This window comes from Trachymyrmex septentrionalis, unplaced genomic scaffold (genome assembly GCF_001594115.1).
Source record: "Trachymyrmex septentrionalis isolate Tsep2-gDNA-1 unplaced genomic scaffold, Tsep1.0 scaffold11, whole genome shotgun sequence".
Taxonomy (NCBI): Eukaryota; Metazoa; Arthropoda; class Insecta; order Hymenoptera; family Formicidae; genus Trachymyrmex; species Trachymyrmex septentrionalis.
This window is the reverse complement of record NW_017304228.1, coordinates 2,256,642-2,274,694: the sequence shown is the minus strand read 5'-3', so window position 1 is coordinate 2,274,694 and position 18,053 is coordinate 2,256,642. Positions and strand designations below refer to the sequence as shown.

The window sequence follows — 18,053 nt, the reverse complement described above, 5'->3', positions numbered from 1 at the left end:
CTCGCGTCATACTTTGCTTGTTTTAGCTTGTTTAGCACCGAGACACTATCGTGTCTCGAGGTTACCACCACGTATAGATTGTCACGTCATAGATCGTCGAAAATTTTTGCAAATTTTTTTTTAACACATAACAGATCTATAAAGTGAGAAAAAAATTTTCCATTTTTTTCGGCTCGTAGTTTTCTATATGTAAAAATTATCAAACTTACAGAAACTAAAGAAGAAATATAGTAATAGCTTTTCGAAAGTAGCAATTGGATTCAACTGGTCTCAATTGAATTCATTTCCTATTTAGATTTTTTAATTAAGCAATATTTACAATGTACTTAAAGTGTATTTTATGCGTTTCATGCATTGATAAATAAATAAAAGTAGGGATATTGAAAATGATTTATTTCAACATTTGCAAATGAGTATACTTCTGAAAATCTTAATCCATTTCAATTGTAATTAATCCTTGTTTAAGAAACCAATTAATAAAATGAACAGTATATAATAAAAAAATAAAAGTACTTGAATAAAATCTAATTTTCGATAAGAAACTGTAAAAATTCATACTTTGTAACGTACTGATACAATTGTAATGTAAAAGATTTATAAGAATTTGATTACAAATGCAATTTATTATTTAATAATACAATTTATTGTAATATTAAATAATAAATTGCATTATTTAATTAAATACAAATTAAGAATTCCTAATTTATTTTAAATAAATTTTTGTTATAATAAAGCCTTTTTAGGCTTTCATGAATATTATCTTCAAGGATACCGCAAGGATTATCGCCATGTTTTCATCCATTGCTAACTCTGTTATAATATAGTTGTTACACACAAGCGTGTGTTACGTTACTTTTTAGTTTATCAATTAGAAATTAGAGATTACAACAAACGGATTCTTACGTTTTTTTTCATTTAATTCATTAATTTGTTTACAGAACAATGTTCGCGGAGAGATAAAAGAAGTTGAATTGAATAATCGCGCTGGCAATCACATCGCCCATTTGTAATAATATATAATAATGTTCATTGGTACGCTTAAGCCTATTCTATAATGTGCTCTTTGTTTCCTGTTTCTTGCTTTCTGCCTCTTGCTTCTTTCCCTTTTGCAACTATTTTATCGACAATTTCTTGTTACGTGTTTCCTGTTCTTCTGAAGTTTGTTAATGTTTATCTCGGGCGACATAAAACAAAAAATCGGATAAAAAGCAAAAAGACATAAAAAATAACAAGAAGTAAAAAACAGAAAACAAAAAATACATTGTAGAATAACCATTACGGTCGTAGACGATACGTTATTGATCGTAATAATTACGAAATTATTTTACCTCCATCTTGCAACGGCGGCAACTTCTCTTCCAATAATTTTAGATCCGTCGGCATTGATTGGTTCACGAAATAATTTACCATCACGTATCTCATTGCCTTCACCATTTTGCATAATTGTGTTGAACATTTTTTGATTTAAGAGTATTCCTTGGGTTCGATCTCGTCGATGTGATTTCGCTGTTATCAAGGGAACGAGGAATGACAGTCGTGATGAAGCGACAATGAATCCCAGTAAACGAGAACGGATTGGATAAATCCGTATGAATCAAGTTTTCGAATCCGCATTATTCGCGAAAAAGATATTACGCTGATTCTACAGTGAGTCGGTAATCAGTAGTCCTAAGTTTTATCGGTGAAGTTGACTAATAGCCAACTTCTACGACTAAGGCTGATTGGCCAACTTCACAATTAAGACTAAGACTTCCGATTACCGACTCATTATAGAATCAGCATTAAATTTTGTAAAGACTGAATACACTGAATCCGTTTCTATACATCTAAATAAATATAATAATGAACTTTAGTGTATTCATGTAGATTCAGAAATAAAACGCTAGTCTGCGATCCCAGAAAATGATTCATCGTAGAAAAGCATGCACCAAAATGATCACAAATGTATGTACGGAGTAATAAGGAGATCAAACTCCGAGGTCTCTGAAAGTGGGCTCGAAACACGTCTGTTTTCTGTTTCTGCACTAGACTGTTCTAGAACTCTTTTTCTCGCTTTAAACAAATATCTCACTTTAAATTCCAAAAGTGTTCAAATTCCAAAACACTAGTTCGGCGACAGAAAACGATGTCGGAAAACCCATGGAAAATCGGGACAATGTGATTTTAATGCCATCACGCCTTGCAGGAAAAGTTGGAAGTATTGACTGTCACGTGGTCACAGTCACAAATTTACACGTGTATTCGCATTTTATATTTAATGCAGAAATTCTAATTTGTATGAAATTTTATTTTATTCAGTTGGCGTACGAAGACAATTACGGAATCGCGCCCCTGGGATTTATGACAGCTCACATCGCACTGCTTTGAACTTGTTCTCCACGATCTTTATACTCGCAAGTAATATAGATGATCCAAACGCGTTTAGATATATATATATATATATATATATTGAGATAAACTCTAATTCATAATAGGCTGCGTTCGGGGAGCGCTATTAACGCTATTTGTGTCATTCTATCTTCATTATCCATTAAACGTAAGATAAGGATAATATTACACAAACAGCGCGCTTCTCAAAACGCAACCTAAAGTGGAGACAGATAAAGCTTATCAGAATGTTATCCAGTAATTTAATAACTATTTGAATTATTATAACTGATCTACGACTCTGCTAAGTAAGCGCTAAAATAAAGATTATGAATAAAATTTTTAAATTAACAGAATGCGATAATTCTATCAGATTAATTTATCTAAATTATCTTTATTTTCATCGCATTTACAATAGTTAGTTATGTAATACGTTACGTATAATAATTATATCATATTCATCGGAGAAAAATTCTGCTAATCAGAATGTGACTTACACCTACATGAGGAAGTTCGATAATATACATATAAACGAACTCAATGGATTCTTATCAATTGGATCCGAATTTTCATATAAAAATAGAATATCTCTATCGATCACATAAATTCCATATTTATAATAATAATTCATCCTAATTTTCCTTACAAAATTTAAATGTCTAAATGCATGATTATTATGTAAAAAAACATTAAGCATAAATATAGAAAACATTTCAAATGCAGTTCTATAATTGCGAACGAGCAGGAATACTTATAAGAAGAAATGTCTGTTGACATTGTGATATCTACACCTGGATGATCGCTTTGCCGATGTTCTCGCCACGCATCATGCCGATGAAGGCATCGAACATGTTCTCAAAGCCTTTAGTTACGGTCTCACGGTAACGAAGCTTGCCCTCGCGTATCCATTGCAAATTCTGCATGATTCCTTCATTCCATCGGTCCAACCAACGATTGACAATAAAACCCTCTATCTTCAGTTGGCTCAACAACATAGCAGGTTGCAGAATCGTACACTTGGGCAAGGTCTTGGCGTCGTAGCTCGAGATGCTGCCGCACACGGCTACTCGACCATACAGATTCATTTGATACATGACTGTACCAGAGATATCCCCACCGACCTGCAAATTCAATAAGCGTAGATTAGATCTCAATAACTAATCACAGAGAAGGACGTAATATTTTTCAGAACATAATATTTAAAAATAGATTTATATTAATTCTAGAATTATCAAAGCAAAAGTGTGTTTAATTTTTGAAAGAGAAAAATAAAGAGGAAAGTAAATTGATTGTTTTAATTATATACGTATTACAAAAAAAGTCACAGAAAATCTTAAAAAAAACTTCCCGTTATTAATTTAAATAATTTTATATATAATTGTAAACTAATTATAGTGAAAATATATACATATATATAAGTAATAGAAATTAATCATTGATATAATATTATAATATTAACAGAATTTGATGTAACATAAAAAGTTAAAAAATTACAATACATGAAAACCATCTTTGATCATATTGAAAAATTTGTGTTTAACTGATTATATAAAAGACACAATTATTAATACATACATTGTCAAAGTAGCAATCCACGCCTTGCGGAGCAATTTCGCGTAGTCTGGCTGCGATTGGTACGGTTTTGTAATTGATGGCAAAATCGAAACCCATTTCCTCAGTAAGCCACTTACACTTCTCGTCGGAGCCACATATACCGATAACATTTAAGCCCAGAATTTTGGCAATCTGGCCCACATGTGAGCCGACAGCACCTGCGGCTCCACTGATGACGATTGTTTCGCCAGTCTTCGGTTTACATATCTCCAACAAGCCGAAATATGCCGTGTTACTGTAAATAAAAATGATAGAAAGAAAGAAAGAAAGAAAGAGAGAGAGAGAAAGAGTTGTAATAGTTTATATAGGGTATTCCGAAATTGGAAGCCAATAAAAGATCGCAGCATAAAAATTCGTGAAAAATTGAATAATAAAAGTGTATGTCATTTTTTTATAAAATAGTTTTTAAGTATAAAAGTTTAAATTATAACCCATCCTAAACGTTGATTGAAAAGTCATCCGTATCACACACATGACTGAGCGGCAACGTTTTGTTTAACGTCAATAATTACGAAGTATTCAATATTTAATATCATTGACACACAGACACAGATGACTTTTATATCTTTATCTCTTTTTGTATCTCCTTTTCTATTGTTGACATCAAAATAAATGCTTATATATTTCGAAGAATTAAATTTCTATTTTAAATAGGAATCTCTAATTAATGCTAGCGCCGGTTCATAATGTATGTAATCTACACAGCTCAAAAGTTTAAATGAAAGTCATCGCTGCGCTGCAAAGAATATTCTGTTTTGCAATGCCTTTTAAATTTTAAATTTTTGCTTTTTCTTCGCGAGGGATGATGACAAGCAAGTTCATGTAAGTACAAGACAATCCAGTAAATATGTTGATGAAACAATCTTTACCCCGGCATCCCCAACATGCCAAGACCAAGGGACGGCGGCAGGTCACCTATGTCTGGCAAAAGGTACGCGTTTTGTTTGAAAAACTGATCTTCGGTTTTTGAATCGATAATCGTGTGAGTTCTCCAGCCCAGGTTTCCGACGATTCTCTTGCCGACTGGGAAGGCTGGATTTTTAGATTCTACGATCTTTGCTACCTGGCTACCAATCATCGTGGCCCCGAGTGGGAGGTCTTGCACATAAGGTCTCATGTATGGATCAACAGAAAAGTATTCAGCTTCTACGAGATATTCTAAAAGAAAGAAAAAGATATATAATATCACAAAATAATTTATTATAATAGATAAACTTAACTTAATTAAGAGCAGAATTGTCAGTACCGATTTTATAATTTAATTATTAATATTAGCTTAATCTCAAAATGAAGAAAAATTGAATATTTTTAGTAATGTATATATTTAATTACGTATATTTTTAATTACGAGACATTTTTTTTTTATTTTTTAGATATTAATTATCTTATTCTTGATAATCTACTGTATAAGCATTAATGACATACGCTGATAAAGCATGACATTAATACTTTAAAACTTAAATTATGGTTTATATAATGTAAGTAATAATATTTAAATTTATGCACGACAGAATTATTTATATGTTTTACATAGATAATTATATAATTCAGAAATTCAAAATTCTTGATATTGGTATTATTTTTATCTATCATGAAATGGAAATCTCTTGGATTCAATAACTCACTGGTTCAATAACAATCTGTTTACTAATATACAAATTAAAACTGTATCAATATTTATATGTAAATTATTTTTCAAATACGCCAATGCGAAAAGAGATATGTAAAATTAACGCCTTTATGTTTTCATAAAATATTCATATTACTTTTTTTCGCAATAAAATTATTGTATGAGCAATTTCATGCAGCGAAATTTGATTCGTCACTGTATTTACTGATTCTTTTAATTAAAATTTTATCTTTAAATATAAATATTGAATATCTCACCTATCACCAATACAGGCATATAAACCAATTAATAAAATAGATAATATAATAAAAAATATATAAAATACTTGTATAAAATCTAATCTCGGATAAGAAGAAATTCGTACAATTTGTAATATATTGATAAAGTTGTAACGTATAAAGGATTTAAAAGATTTCAAAAACAAACACAATTTATCCAATAGTACAAATTAAGAATTCCCAATTCGTTTCAAATAAATTGATAAATTTCTGTTACAATATAGTTTTGTGTGTGTGTTTGTGTAGAATATATAATATATATCTGTAACATATCTTATAATTATAAAACAAACGAAATATATATTATATGACAGATATACGCATGAATATAATACATAACTTGTTAATATTTTAGCCAGCACCAACTAAAAGTAACAATAATGTTATGTTACCTTTCAGTTTGTATTAACTGGGTTATAATAAAAAAATTTTATATATTATGTTTTTAATTCATTAATTTTTATCACAAAACAATCTTTGCGAAGAGAATAAAAGAAGTTAAATTGAATAATCGCGCTTGCTGTCACATCCGCGCCCATTTGCAATAATATGTTTTGATGAGTTCAGGCATGTTGATAATGATTATGTAATTTTTCTACCTCCATTTTGCAACGGTGGCAACTCCTCTTCCACTAATTTTAGGTCCGTCGGTTTTGCTTCGTTCACAAAATAATTCACCAGCACGTATTTTCTCGCCTTCACCATCTTGTTTGGTTGTGTTGAATATTTTCGGATCCAAGTGCTCCTCGAGTCTGATCTCGTTGCTGTGATTTCACCGTTATCTCGAAAGGAACGAGCAATGACAGTCGTGATAAAGCGACAATGGCTCCACGACAGCTCTCGCCGCACTGCTTTGAACATATTCTCTACGATCGTATTTATATTCGTACATAAACCATTTGATCATGTTTTATCAGGTAGGTTCTAAACTTCGTACTTCCCCTCTTAAAGCGAGGACAAGGAAACTGCTAAAGGTCAGAACCTGTTGTCTGATTTGAAAACCATTTGAATTATCATATTTTATCAATAGATAAGCACTAAGACAAAAATGATCAAACAGAATTATTATCACATTAACAGAATACGATTAAGAACTAATTTATCTAAATTATCTTTATTTCGTCAAAATTACAGTAGTTAGTTATGTAATACACCACTTCTATTCTCACATTTATCGGAGAAAAATTCCTGCCAATCAGAACTTAAATGTATACGTATATGAAAGTTCAGTGGATAAGAAGTATACATAGAGTGTTCCAAAATGCGCAACTCAAAATTCTGTAACAAGAAAGTTTTCAAAAAATTAAGTGAAAAGGTTTATAAATTTTTATTTTAAGCAATAGTTTGAGATTTGTGTGTGTGTGTGTGTGTGTGTGTTGTGTGTGTGTAAACCGTATTCGGTAAGCAATTAAAAATTATAAACAAACTCGATCTTTAAAATATTCATATAAAAATAATAGAATTAATATAGGTATCTTTATCGCAAACACATAAAATCCATTCCATATTTATAATAATTCACACTGGTTTGCTTTACAAAATTTATACGCGTTGTGTTTTACTTCAGTGATCTTTAATAGTAATTAATATCTCGTTAACTATATGTAAAAATTGATACAAAAATAATACAAAAACTTTCCGATTTTATAGTCTGCTTAATTTGTAAGTATTGTATCAAAAAGTTTGGGACATCCTGTATAACAAGTTTATATAATAGAATAATAATTTATTGTTAGTTTTATATTATGTCATTTTAAAAAGGTAGTAAAAACTTTTTAGAGAAAAGAAAATCACAAAAGTTTTATAAAACGTTTTTTAATAAATAAACTTCACATTTTAATGCATGTACGTAATATGAAAAATTTCAAAATTAATCGTTACTATAAATAAATTTTTTTCACTTTTTTATTGCAAAATACAAGAAATATGTATATTTATTACGAATGACTGGCAAGAAGAAGCTGCATATTATTTCAATTATTAATAACTTTATCTTTGAAAACTAATGTTATTTCCGATTATAGAATTCCTAAGAGCTTTTATAACATTTGTTGCAATCATATGTAGACGATTAAGTCAATTAATTTACTTGCTCTTTATAATACATATTACGTAATAGAAATACTAGAAATTAATCGTTGATATTTCTTAACAGAATTTAATATAACAAAAAAATTTTGAAGTTTACAAAAAGCGATGGGCTATCATTGATATTTTTCAAAAGAAAGAGTCTGTCAATTACAGTGAAGGATAAAAGATGTAATTTAAAAGCAATAATTTTAACCCGTATTTAATTGATCGAAAAAAGACACGGATATCTTATCAAATGTGTACATTATCGAAATGTATCACACCTTGCAGATTTGATGCGATTAACATGATCTTATAATTAATAGCAGAATCGAAATCTTTTATCTTTTTATCTTTTTTTATTATTAACATTAAGAATAGATTAGTATATTCATAAGATATACTAATCTGTTCTTAATGTTAATAATACGAAAAAAATATATAGTAAATATTTGCATGATTTATACTTATCTATTTCGTGTTGTTGATACTAAGAATAGATGTACCAAGAAATGAGTTTTTCTCAAACTTCATATTTCATGCTGGAATTTCTATTTTATGCTAGTGCTGATTCACGATTTATCTAATTTGTACAAAGATCGAAGTACAAATCAACGTTGTAGGAAGCAAGAAGTATTATTTCTCTTTAAGAAAATTTACTCGTAATAAATTACACTGCTAATCTGCTAAGAAATTACACGAAATCATTCAGTTATGCGATTGCGTGTCAAGATTGATAGTATAATCGCCGAATACTTCACATAACCGAAAGATGTAAATTATTGTATTTAAAATTTACAAAAAAATATTATTAAGCACCAAGATCCATTCTTGGCTATATTTGGCACTTCTTTATTTATTTATTGATTTATTTATAATTGCTCTTTATTGCGTTCTTGAATCTTACGCACCCTTTTCGCAAGACATTAAGCGAATGCATTAGCAGATGTTGCAAGATGATCATGCAAACATATTTGCGAAAATTTTCACTTCGCTATCTAAGCAATGAAATAATTGCAATTATTATCATTCACATCGTGTATTTCTGATCATGCGCTCATCGACACGCTCATCGTACATAATGTTTTGTACATGATGATTTATGTAATTTTTTCTTATCTCCATTCACTTTCCACAACGAGAGGCTACTCTTTCTTTAATTTTAAATTTGCCTACTTCGTTTTGTTCACGAAATGATTCACCATTACGAATTTCCTTGCTTTCACCATCTTGCGCAATTGTGTTAAAAATTTTCGACTTCTCATCGTGTGATTTAATGGATTATCGCAAAAAGAACGAGTAATGATAATCATGATTATGATGCAAGTAGATCAAGTAGTCTGTCAAGGTCGTGATAAAGCAAAAATGGCCTCACGAAAGCTCGCATTGCTTTGAAGGTTTGAACATGTTCTCTAGAATCATCTTTAGCATAGTTTTTATATTCGCACATGAATCATTTGAAATGCGCATGCACTCAAGTATACTTAAATAGATTCTTCCTTTAAAAAAAACAGATCAATAAACTTCATCAGAATCTGGTGTTTGATAATTCAAGAACTGAATAATTCGAATTATCAAACATTATTTGGCTAAAATAAAGAAAGATAAAATAACATATGTAAGATAAAATTGTAAAACGAAAACTTTATACAGTTATCACATTAACAAGACAATGATTAAGTTAATTTATCTAATCAGTTATTTTTATTTTCGTCGAAACTGCAATAGTTATGTAATATAATGCTACGTATAATTGTACCATATTCATTGAAGAATTCCTGTCAATCAGAGTAATTTAAACGTACATGGAAGTTCAGTGGATCAGATGAACAGTACATGTATAAACGGCCGTACGCTTTACGACACGCGATTAAAAGTTACAAACAATCTCAACGGGTTCCTAAAATAATCATATAAAAATAGTAGAACATCTCTATCGAGCACATAATTCATTTCACGTTTTATAATTCATCCTGATTTGTTCTACAAAGTTATACGCACTACATCAGATCTATCGTGCAATTCAAATTCAATTATATACAGACATCGTGAGACTCGTCCTGCCTAACTTCTGAAAGTTGAAAATGGATAGATAATTTTTTATACGTCAACGCAAAATCTCTCCGGTAGGAAAGAACTTTTTAAGAATTCAATTTCCTATGATAAATTCCTTTCATTTTGCAGTGACATTGTTGCGGGATAACAAAATCGCGACTCCATAATCCATGTAAAAACATCGATTAACATTTATGCTGCAACAATGACAATCTAAAGCATTTGTACCTAATCTACATGTTCGCTTATTGCGATTTTCTAAGGCAAAAATACAGTAATACGATTAATATTAAATTCGAAGGAAGATTTTCCATTTTCCGAATTATATTTTCTAATTTCGATTTACATACATTTTATGTCACGCAGTTCATTATTATTTTTCGTTCGCGTCGGGCTACAATCTAGCACGTTCAACGATCAAAGAATATGAAAAAATTATTATTAAATTTTACAAATCGTTTCACTGTAATGCCCAGTATTATACGGTATTAATTTACCGAAGGCGCTTCTCATACATACATTTTATTACAGTCTGAAAAAATGATCGTTATTACAAAAATTCTGATGTTATAAAAAAAATGCTCGGTATAATTCGATATATTACATCAGACATTCGTTCAATAGAGTTGCTACCCTATTACTTCCTTTCACTATTACTTTCAATTCTAGATACACAAATCAAATACGAATACATGTTTCTTTCTTTCTTTGCATCTGTGTCAAAAGTCTATGTTCAAAATCTGTGTTAAAAATTTTAAGTAAAAACATAACTGATTATCAATCTTCTTGTTAGAACGTTAAATATGTTCTCGATTAAAACAGTCTATATTTTATAATGATCTTTAATCATCCATTTTATGGCAAATGTTTTCACAAGGAAACCCATGTGACTACAATTTGTTAATAAATAATTATATTAATTATATAGTCAGTTAAACATTAAGAATTGTTTAAAAATAAAATTTCTGAATCATGAATTAATGATTTAAATGAGCACGGAAAAATATCTGTATATTATATTATCTATATAACTTATTTTGTGCATATATATTTGCAATCGTTTAATATTTACACCACACTTTTTTTGGAATTAAACTGTTACTTGTTATCGTTCACAATTCATCGAAATAGTGAGGCGAAAATATACATCAACATTGTTGTCTTTGTTTGTATCACTAAATAAATTAATAATCTCTATATGTTATCCTAAAGTCTACATATATGTATATACAATTTGAAAGTCTGATATAAAGTTATCTTCTTGGAAAGCATAATTGAAAAATTAGGAACGTTATTGTACTAATAAAAAAGTTAAAATGGGATGAAGAGAATGTAAGATAAGTATCATTTTATAGTAGCAATTAATTGATCATCCGACATCAATTTTCCCATTCCTTTCATATTATCCTATTCCTTTATATACGTCGTATAATATCGCTAATTTCTAATCCTCTTTTTCTAAGTACAGTCGAGTACAATTCTCTAACGACGAAATATCACTTTATAATTATCACAACGCTAAAACGTTGTAAACAACAATTAATTCGATTTGTCTGATAATTGATAATTGGGTGAAGTCAGTCGCGTTAACACGATCGAGTTATATCTACGATAAAATCATTAATATCATTTTTTACGTTAGTCTTATGAGATTTTAATAAATTATTTCTTATTTCTTATCTGCAATATACGATCTGCTTCTAGTTGAAGTTGGAGAAGTCGGTTTTTAATTTGATCGATGGCGCGGATATCTTGATCTGTGGTTTTACAGGATCGACTGGTCGTGTATGCCGCTGCGCCTGCTGATGACTAGTCCTTACGGCGTTCTCCAATTTCGTTTTCAACTCGGTAGACTGTGACATCAATGTCTTAAATTCCTAACAATATAAAATAATTATTAGATACTCTCATATCATTCGGGATTAGAAAGTATTTTTAAAATATTGTACCTGCGGATACTTTGGCCCGATCTTATTGAGCCATTGAAAACTCTGTTGATGGAGACTCGCTTGATATTTTGTAGCGCACTGAAGCTCATCTCCTTCCAATAGGTAATTGATTAAAATCGGTACAAGTAAAGTCAGCATTTGAATACCTAGTAATTTCACAAAATATTATACGTATGTTGAACTTATATGAAATGTGTTATTTGAAATGTATAATAAATAATTAACAACTAATTAATACATTAAAAAATTGAAGACCACACTTTCCACACACCTTGTAACAGATCTCCTGTATAGCGTGTAACACATATCGCATTAATGTTTTGTATTAATGTTCCACGAGCGTTAATTTTATAAAAATTTATAAGTTCAATTAAAATAACTTACGATTAGAGAGGTCAGCGAGTCCTATGAGAGCTTCTACCGTACTGATGCACTCCAGTGTGAAAGTCAGTTCCATGTCATTTGTCACCTGCTTGCTCTTGTCGCTGTATAGGTATTCTACTAGACGTGGTGCAAGCGCGTGGATGTATGGAGTACTTATATTACGTTCCGGATGCAGAAATATCGTTCTTAATGTTTGCACACATTTCAGCTTCACCTGAATGCAAGATTATTCAAAATTACTTTCAAGATCAATAATTAGAAGTAACGTTTTCTTTGTCATTAACTCACCGTTAAATTTTCAGACTGGAACGCATGCCGAAAATGATTAATACATGGAAATTGCAGATTTGGAGCACTCACTACTTCCGGTGATGCATGAAGCACGAATACTGCGATGCCTAGCATCATTGCCACTTCATCCATCTTAGTTTCGTCATTGCCTATAAAAACAAAATAGACAAAATAAAAATAAGTGTAACATATATGTTAATTTCTTCCATTACTACGATAAATACTTTATATTTCGATATAAGAAATATGCGTGCGATATATATTTCATTTTGATTTCTGATATTTTATAAATAAGAGATATGCGTTTATAGTTCCATATTTCTCCTCTAAAGGATAAAGTTAAAAAACCTGTTTTAGCCAGATCGATAATCTTGGCAAGCGCGCTTCGTAGTAATCCCGTCCATTGCTCCTGACTCCTATGATCCCGGGCGTATTTGTTGTTAGTGAGATTCTTAACGCAGTGCAACGCAGCGTGAACCGGTGTTTCCGAATTGGATTTAGTGCTATCGTTGTCCGTACGTACCGCAGTTTCGCGTATCACGCCCGTTGCCAGATACAGCAGTGTCGGTAGAATTGCTATTGCGCCTTTAAGAAACGGGATAAATACTATGAAACTACTGGTTAACATTAATGACGTTAATTACATGAGTAATTTATCAAGGCAAGTACCTTGCGGAGAGCATAATGTGGGAAGAGACTCCATTATACTGAGAGATGATGCGATTAGTTTGCCGCTCTTCTCGGACGACACATATCCCTTCTGAGATAAAATGGCAGTAGCACCACCGGGATTCGGATTCAATGCCGGTATCTGCCGCACTAGGAGACACAGACATACTTCTAGAACAGCAAACACTAATGATTTGCCCGGTGTCAGCTCACCACTCTCTTCTCCTTCACCCAGTAAATCCAGTTCCAATGTTTCATTATTTTCTTGATGCGCCGATGCATTATCTTTTACAAAAAAATGTACGTTTTTATATACATAAACTTGTGCGATGCAAAAAATTGTCAAAATTATCGAAAATAATTTCGGAGATCGCGTACCTTTGAGTTTCAATTTTTTCCTCGCAGCAAAATCTTCCTGCGCTGCTTTCATCACTTGTTTCAGCACTTCCATTACTATCATTTGGATGATATAACTCTCTCGTGTTAAAAGCAATCTTAAAAGTAACAAACGTACCAATATTAGTATTATCTAATAGAAAAGATTGTATATTTTTACATATGTATGAAGAACACATACCTATGAAGAACATTACATAATTCAATAGGTAAAGAACGATCCGTGATGAAGACCTTACGTGCCCATGTTGAATCAAGTAATGTATATAACGCATTTAAACATGTCTTTATATTTTGCTGGGATTCGGAAGAGCGAGGACTGCACAAAGCTTCCATACATATACCTGCAAATAATTATGATAAAAAAAGAATATTGTTTTAAAACATTATCACACATAAAGTAAATTGTGTTGATATTATATACACATACAAGCAATTTTAATATTTTATTACATTATATACTTACCAAATAATAAGTGAAAACGTTCAACATTCGTGTTAGTTTTAGAAACGATAGTTTCATCATTGTTGTTATTATTGTTACGATTATTATTATTAGTAAGATTCGTCGTTGCTTTCTCCTGATTACTGTCTCTCATTTCAAATCCTCTTGCATTGAGCCAAAGAGTCGCGGCATGGAGGATCGGTGCCCACGATTCTACATAGTGAGGACGCGCGGACTCCATAGTGTCTGTCGTGTAAAAGGCACCACCATCATGCGGCAACTGACTGGAGAATTCTGGGAAAAAAATCATAACAATAGTTTTAATTAACCGAATAAATAAATCCAAAAAGATACGTGCAACATATAAGACATAATAAAAAGTAATATTCTGAATAATTATTTGTTAATATTAACATATTTATAACATTTTTCGAGTAACTGTGGACGATATGATTAATTTCGAAATGTAATAGGTTGTAATAAGCTTCAAGTTGTAAGATATTGTCTAGTTGATATCAATTACAGTGAATACGAGGAGGATAATTAAGTATATTTAATTAAAATTTCTTATAAGTTACGGTGACTACTAAGGATCACATTAGTAGATCATGATGCATAACTACCGCGCACAGATACTATACACACTTTAGGTTACAGAAATATCGCTATCATCTCTTGTATAGGAAATGCTTAACTGATAGGATAGAATAATTATCTATATGATGATCATATCGTGAACGTATTAACAAGTTATTATGGTTCTGCATTGTTATTCTTCTCTCATTATATTCATATTATTCAATAATACCTGGGGGCAAAGAGAGTAATGCATGATCTCTCAACGCTGATAGCCAATGTTGACTTAGACTCAGAAGTTCTGGCTGAACGAGGCTCAGCAAACTTTCGCTTTGAAACTCGAATTCTCCAAAATCCTCCTCGCTCGCTTCATCAATTTGATTCGCATTTCGATTAGTCGTATCTTTGCTATTCAATGCGGATCCGTCTCTTATCATTGCAACTACATATACCTGTTAAAAAAATAAAATTTAATTTTCTCTTTTTTTACAGATTTCTTTCATAATTTATAGATATATCTCCTTTGTTATATTATTTCTATATTGAACATAATAATAGTGTCGATATACCTCTGCCCATGCTTTTAGGATCGCCAATCTTTCCAACGTTGATAAGCTCTCATTATATAGCTGCGGCCGAGTATTGCCTTCTCTCAATTTCTCGAGAGATGATACAAGTAATTGATGCACCCTTCGTAGATCATTGAGATCCCTAGCGACGCCACTGCCGATCCATGCGCTGCAAGCCTCACAAGCTGCAGCTGTAACATGCGACGGTGTTTCCGCGGAAAATGCTGGTCTTAAAGCAGCTCCGACCTATAAACAGATTTATATTTAATATAATAATCATTGTAAAAATTATACAATTGTAAAAATGTGTAGTAGATTAAGACTCACTTGTGCTTGAAACTGCTCCAGCAATAAGTGCCCAGGAAATTCCGGTTCGGGAACTTTGGCAAATTTATCAATGATCTCTTGCAGAGTTTTGAGACCTTCGAGTCGCAATGGATCACAATCACTCGTTGCAGCCATGAACGCCATACGCACCAAATCCGATAGATGTAATACCAGAAAATCTCCTATGTAATCCGAATAAGAGAGCATATTAAAAATAAAGAAAAATTTGAAGAGACAGCAACGTTAGAGCTGGATCAATTTGTACCTTTTCCCTTAGATTGTTGCATTTCTTTGGCCAGAGCGAGATCAAAGTGAGCCTGCTTGTTATTCATACAAGCTGCGACAATACGTCGAACGCATTGTGCCGCAAAAACTCTCGTTGGCCATCTCGGTGTGATAGATGGTCGCTGTTTAGTGGATTCGTCGGCATGAAATTCAGCCTGATCGTCGTCACCTTCTGCATCTGCTGATTCATTATCAGCGGCGCCATCCTCCGCATTCACTGCGTTGCCTTCTTCGATAGTACTCGATTCTATGTAACGAAGCAGAATATTTTAATTAAGGAATTATTCATCAATCATTAATTAGAAGAATTTTATTACCTGAAGCTATCGTGAGAACGTCTTTGCATAGTGATAACCATTGAGACAAATTATCGGCTGCTAATATTTGCAACATACTTGTCAAAGTGTCATGAATGTCTTTGATTAGTTTACTATCAGTTTCCGTATCCAGCATACTGAATAACACGCCTGGGAGACCGGTTTCAGTGATAACGAGACCTTCTACCACATTAGTATCTCTACTTTCATTAGCTAGAGTCATTGCATGCTCGCATACTTCCTTCGCTTCGCGCTGAGCGAGCTGCCGAAGACAGGATATCGCAGCTTTACGAAGAAGCAAATGATTGCTTGATAAGGTACGCTATAAATAAATAAGTATAAGAAATAATGAAGACTTTACGAAATTTCTTAGTATTCAAAAGATCCTTACACATAATGTAGGAACGAGGGAAGACAAATTGACGTGTCTGGGTGCAAAAAGATGTAACTGTTGAAGGCAGCCGGTTGCTTCGGCTTGAACGAGGGGATCCTGATGATCCTGCATAATGGCACATGCGCATAAAAATGACGACCGCGCCATGCAAATCGTTGAAGTGTTGCCTGTAAAATCAATTGTTCAATTATCTTTCTCAAAAACAATAGTCATATTTCGCATTTGCTCTATAATTAATTGGGTACATTGTGTACCTTGCAATTCTGGTCCTATTGTCGTGATAAGCGCTGATAAAACTTTTCCAATGCATTGATGCACATCGATGTAAGAGTGAGGAACATTGAGGAGAAGGGTCAGTGCTAAAGATAGTGTAGGCTCTACGTAGCCTCTGAACATTGGTCCACCGGAATCAGCTATCAGAGCCAGAGCGTGCAGCGCCCAAACCTTAAAGAAAATTTATTATATAATTTTTTTTGGTCAAGGTTAATATAAAGATAAACAAAACGAGACAATATGGCAATATTTTACTTGTACTACAGGAGACGAATTATCTTGTGCGAGTGCGAGTAAGATGCTGACGCTAGTATTAAGATGTTGGCTAGAACCCATTCCGCCAACGTATTTATGAAGACAACCTAACGCTAATGAGTGGCCGGTTCTGCTGGCCACGTCGCGAGCCGATTTCAACCGATCGAAACTGGTCTGCGCCAATTCCGCTGTGAACTTAGGATCGGAGATCACTTGAGCCATTCTGCCAACCGCTTCTCCAGCCGCCCATCGTAAAATAGGATTACTGCTGATCAGAGTGCTGATGATAAGATTAGTGGCGGATTTCTTGACGTCTTCCTGTCCAAAGCCTGTTTTCGCTTCGTTGAGGCCCTTCAAGCCGCTCAATACGGCCGTAAACACATTCATTTGTATTGCCTCCTGCCTTCCAGATTTAGTATGCTTTATACACTCGCTAAAGTGATCCAACATCTGCAGTCTGTGCTTATTTGCTACACGTGGGAATATCTGGCCGAATAACGCAACCGATAAATCAATCACCGCTACACCCAACGGCAAGGGACCAGGAATCATTTCAAACTGTAATCATATACAAAATTTGTATTTAGATTTTTTTTCTGTATTTATATAATATATAATTCGCAGTAATAAGATTTAAAACTAATTTATAGAAATATGAATTTTTTAAAATTTATTTATGTTGTATAAAATGATTATTACTTGAACTTACGTGTGGCATTGGTCTGTAAAGACAGCATGTATTATGTTCTAATGCCCCAGATCCCGCAGCACTATTTGGTTGAAGCTGAAAGAAAGATTATAAACTATAAAGTATTAATTTAATAAGATTAATAAAGTACGAACTCTATAAATTGTAATAAAAAGTTTCTTTATATAAATCCTAAAAAAGTATTTATAAATTAATACATA

General features: G+C 32.2%; 3 protein-coding genes across 5 annotated transcripts in view; all 3 read right to left on the bottom strand.

The window, feature by feature from the left end:
• Positions 1-1,560, bottom strand: part of LOC108750917 (prostaglandin reductase 1-like) — a 12,529-nt gene extending 10,969 nt beyond the window's left edge. The window contains exon 1 of the mRNA XM_018490795.1: positions 1,329-1,560. Coding sequence (XP_018346297.1) covers positions 1,329-1,434 — 106 coding nt within the window. The 5' untranslated portion in view covers positions 1,435-1,560. The remainder of the gene's footprint in view (positions 1-1,328) is intronic.
• Positions 1,561-3,020: 1,460 nt separating this feature from the next.
• LOC108750926 (prostaglandin reductase 1-like) lies at positions 3,021-6,830 on the bottom strand. Its single transcript, XM_018490807.1, has 4 exons — positions 6,489-6,830; positions 4,851-5,139; positions 3,943-4,216; positions 3,021-3,488 (listed from the first exon to the last, which is right to left on the bottom strand). The coding sequence occupies exons 1-4, from the start codon at positions 6,748-6,750 to the stop codon at positions 3,153-3,155; spliced, it is 1,161 nt and encodes a 386-aa protein (XP_018346309.1). The 5' UTR covers positions 6,751-6,830; the 3' UTR covers positions 3,021-3,152.
• A 4,254-nt stretch (positions 6,831-11,084) lies between these two features.
• Positions 11,085-18,053, bottom strand: part of LOC108750790 (HEAT repeat-containing protein 5B) — an 11,763-nt gene continuing 4,794 nt past the window's right edge. For 2 of the 3 annotated variants that reach the window (XM_018490532.1, XM_018490552.1), the window contains 19 exons: positions 17,854-17,928; positions 17,145-17,702; positions 16,871-17,060; positions 16,614-16,783; positions 16,223-16,544; positions 15,886-16,152; positions 15,621-15,802; positions 15,294-15,539; positions 14,957-15,176; positions 14,170-14,442; positions 13,885-14,047; positions 13,686-13,801; positions 13,308-13,592; positions 12,987-13,223; positions 12,636-12,787; positions 12,348-12,561; positions 12,235-12,249; positions 11,964-12,109; positions 11,085-11,891 (listed from right to left, as the gene is read on the bottom strand). In XM_018490532.1, the coding sequence (XP_018346034.1) occupies positions 11,715-11,891; positions 11,964-12,109; positions 12,235-12,249; positions 12,348-12,561; positions 12,636-12,787; positions 12,987-13,223; positions 13,308-13,592; positions 13,686-13,801; positions 13,885-14,047; positions 14,170-14,442; positions 14,957-15,176; positions 15,294-15,539; positions 15,621-15,802; positions 15,886-16,152; positions 16,223-16,544; positions 16,614-16,783; positions 16,871-17,060; positions 17,145-17,702; positions 17,854-17,928 (4,008 nt within the window). In that variant the 3' untranslated portion in view covers positions 11,085-11,714. The remainder of the gene's footprint in view (positions 11,892-11,963; positions 12,110-12,234; positions 12,250-12,347; positions 12,562-12,635; positions 12,788-12,986; positions 13,224-13,307; positions 13,593-13,685; positions 13,802-13,884; positions 14,048-14,169; positions 14,443-14,956; positions 15,177-15,293; positions 15,540-15,620; positions 15,803-15,885; positions 16,153-16,222; positions 16,545-16,613; positions 16,784-16,870; positions 17,061-17,144; positions 17,703-17,853; positions 17,929-18,053) is intronic. The other variant, XM_018490542.1, reaches the window with a different exon arrangement.

What these genes read in the sequence shown, in the direction of transcription:
- LOC108750926 (XM_018490807.1), bottom strand. Translation starts at nt 6,750, where the DNA reads ATGTTCAAAGCAGTGCGGCGAGAGCTGTCGTGGAGCCATTGTCGCTTT. An exon ending in GCCACCGTTGCAAAATGGAG is followed by an intron (nt 5,140 to 6,488) that starts GTAGAAAAATTA and finishes TCTTTCTTTTAG; the next exon opens with AATATCTCGTAGAAGCTGAA. An exon ending in GGCATGTTGGGGATGCCGGG is followed by an intron (nt 4,217 to 4,850) that starts GTAAAGATTGTT and finishes TTTTATTTACAG; the next exon opens with TAACACGGCATATTTCGGCT.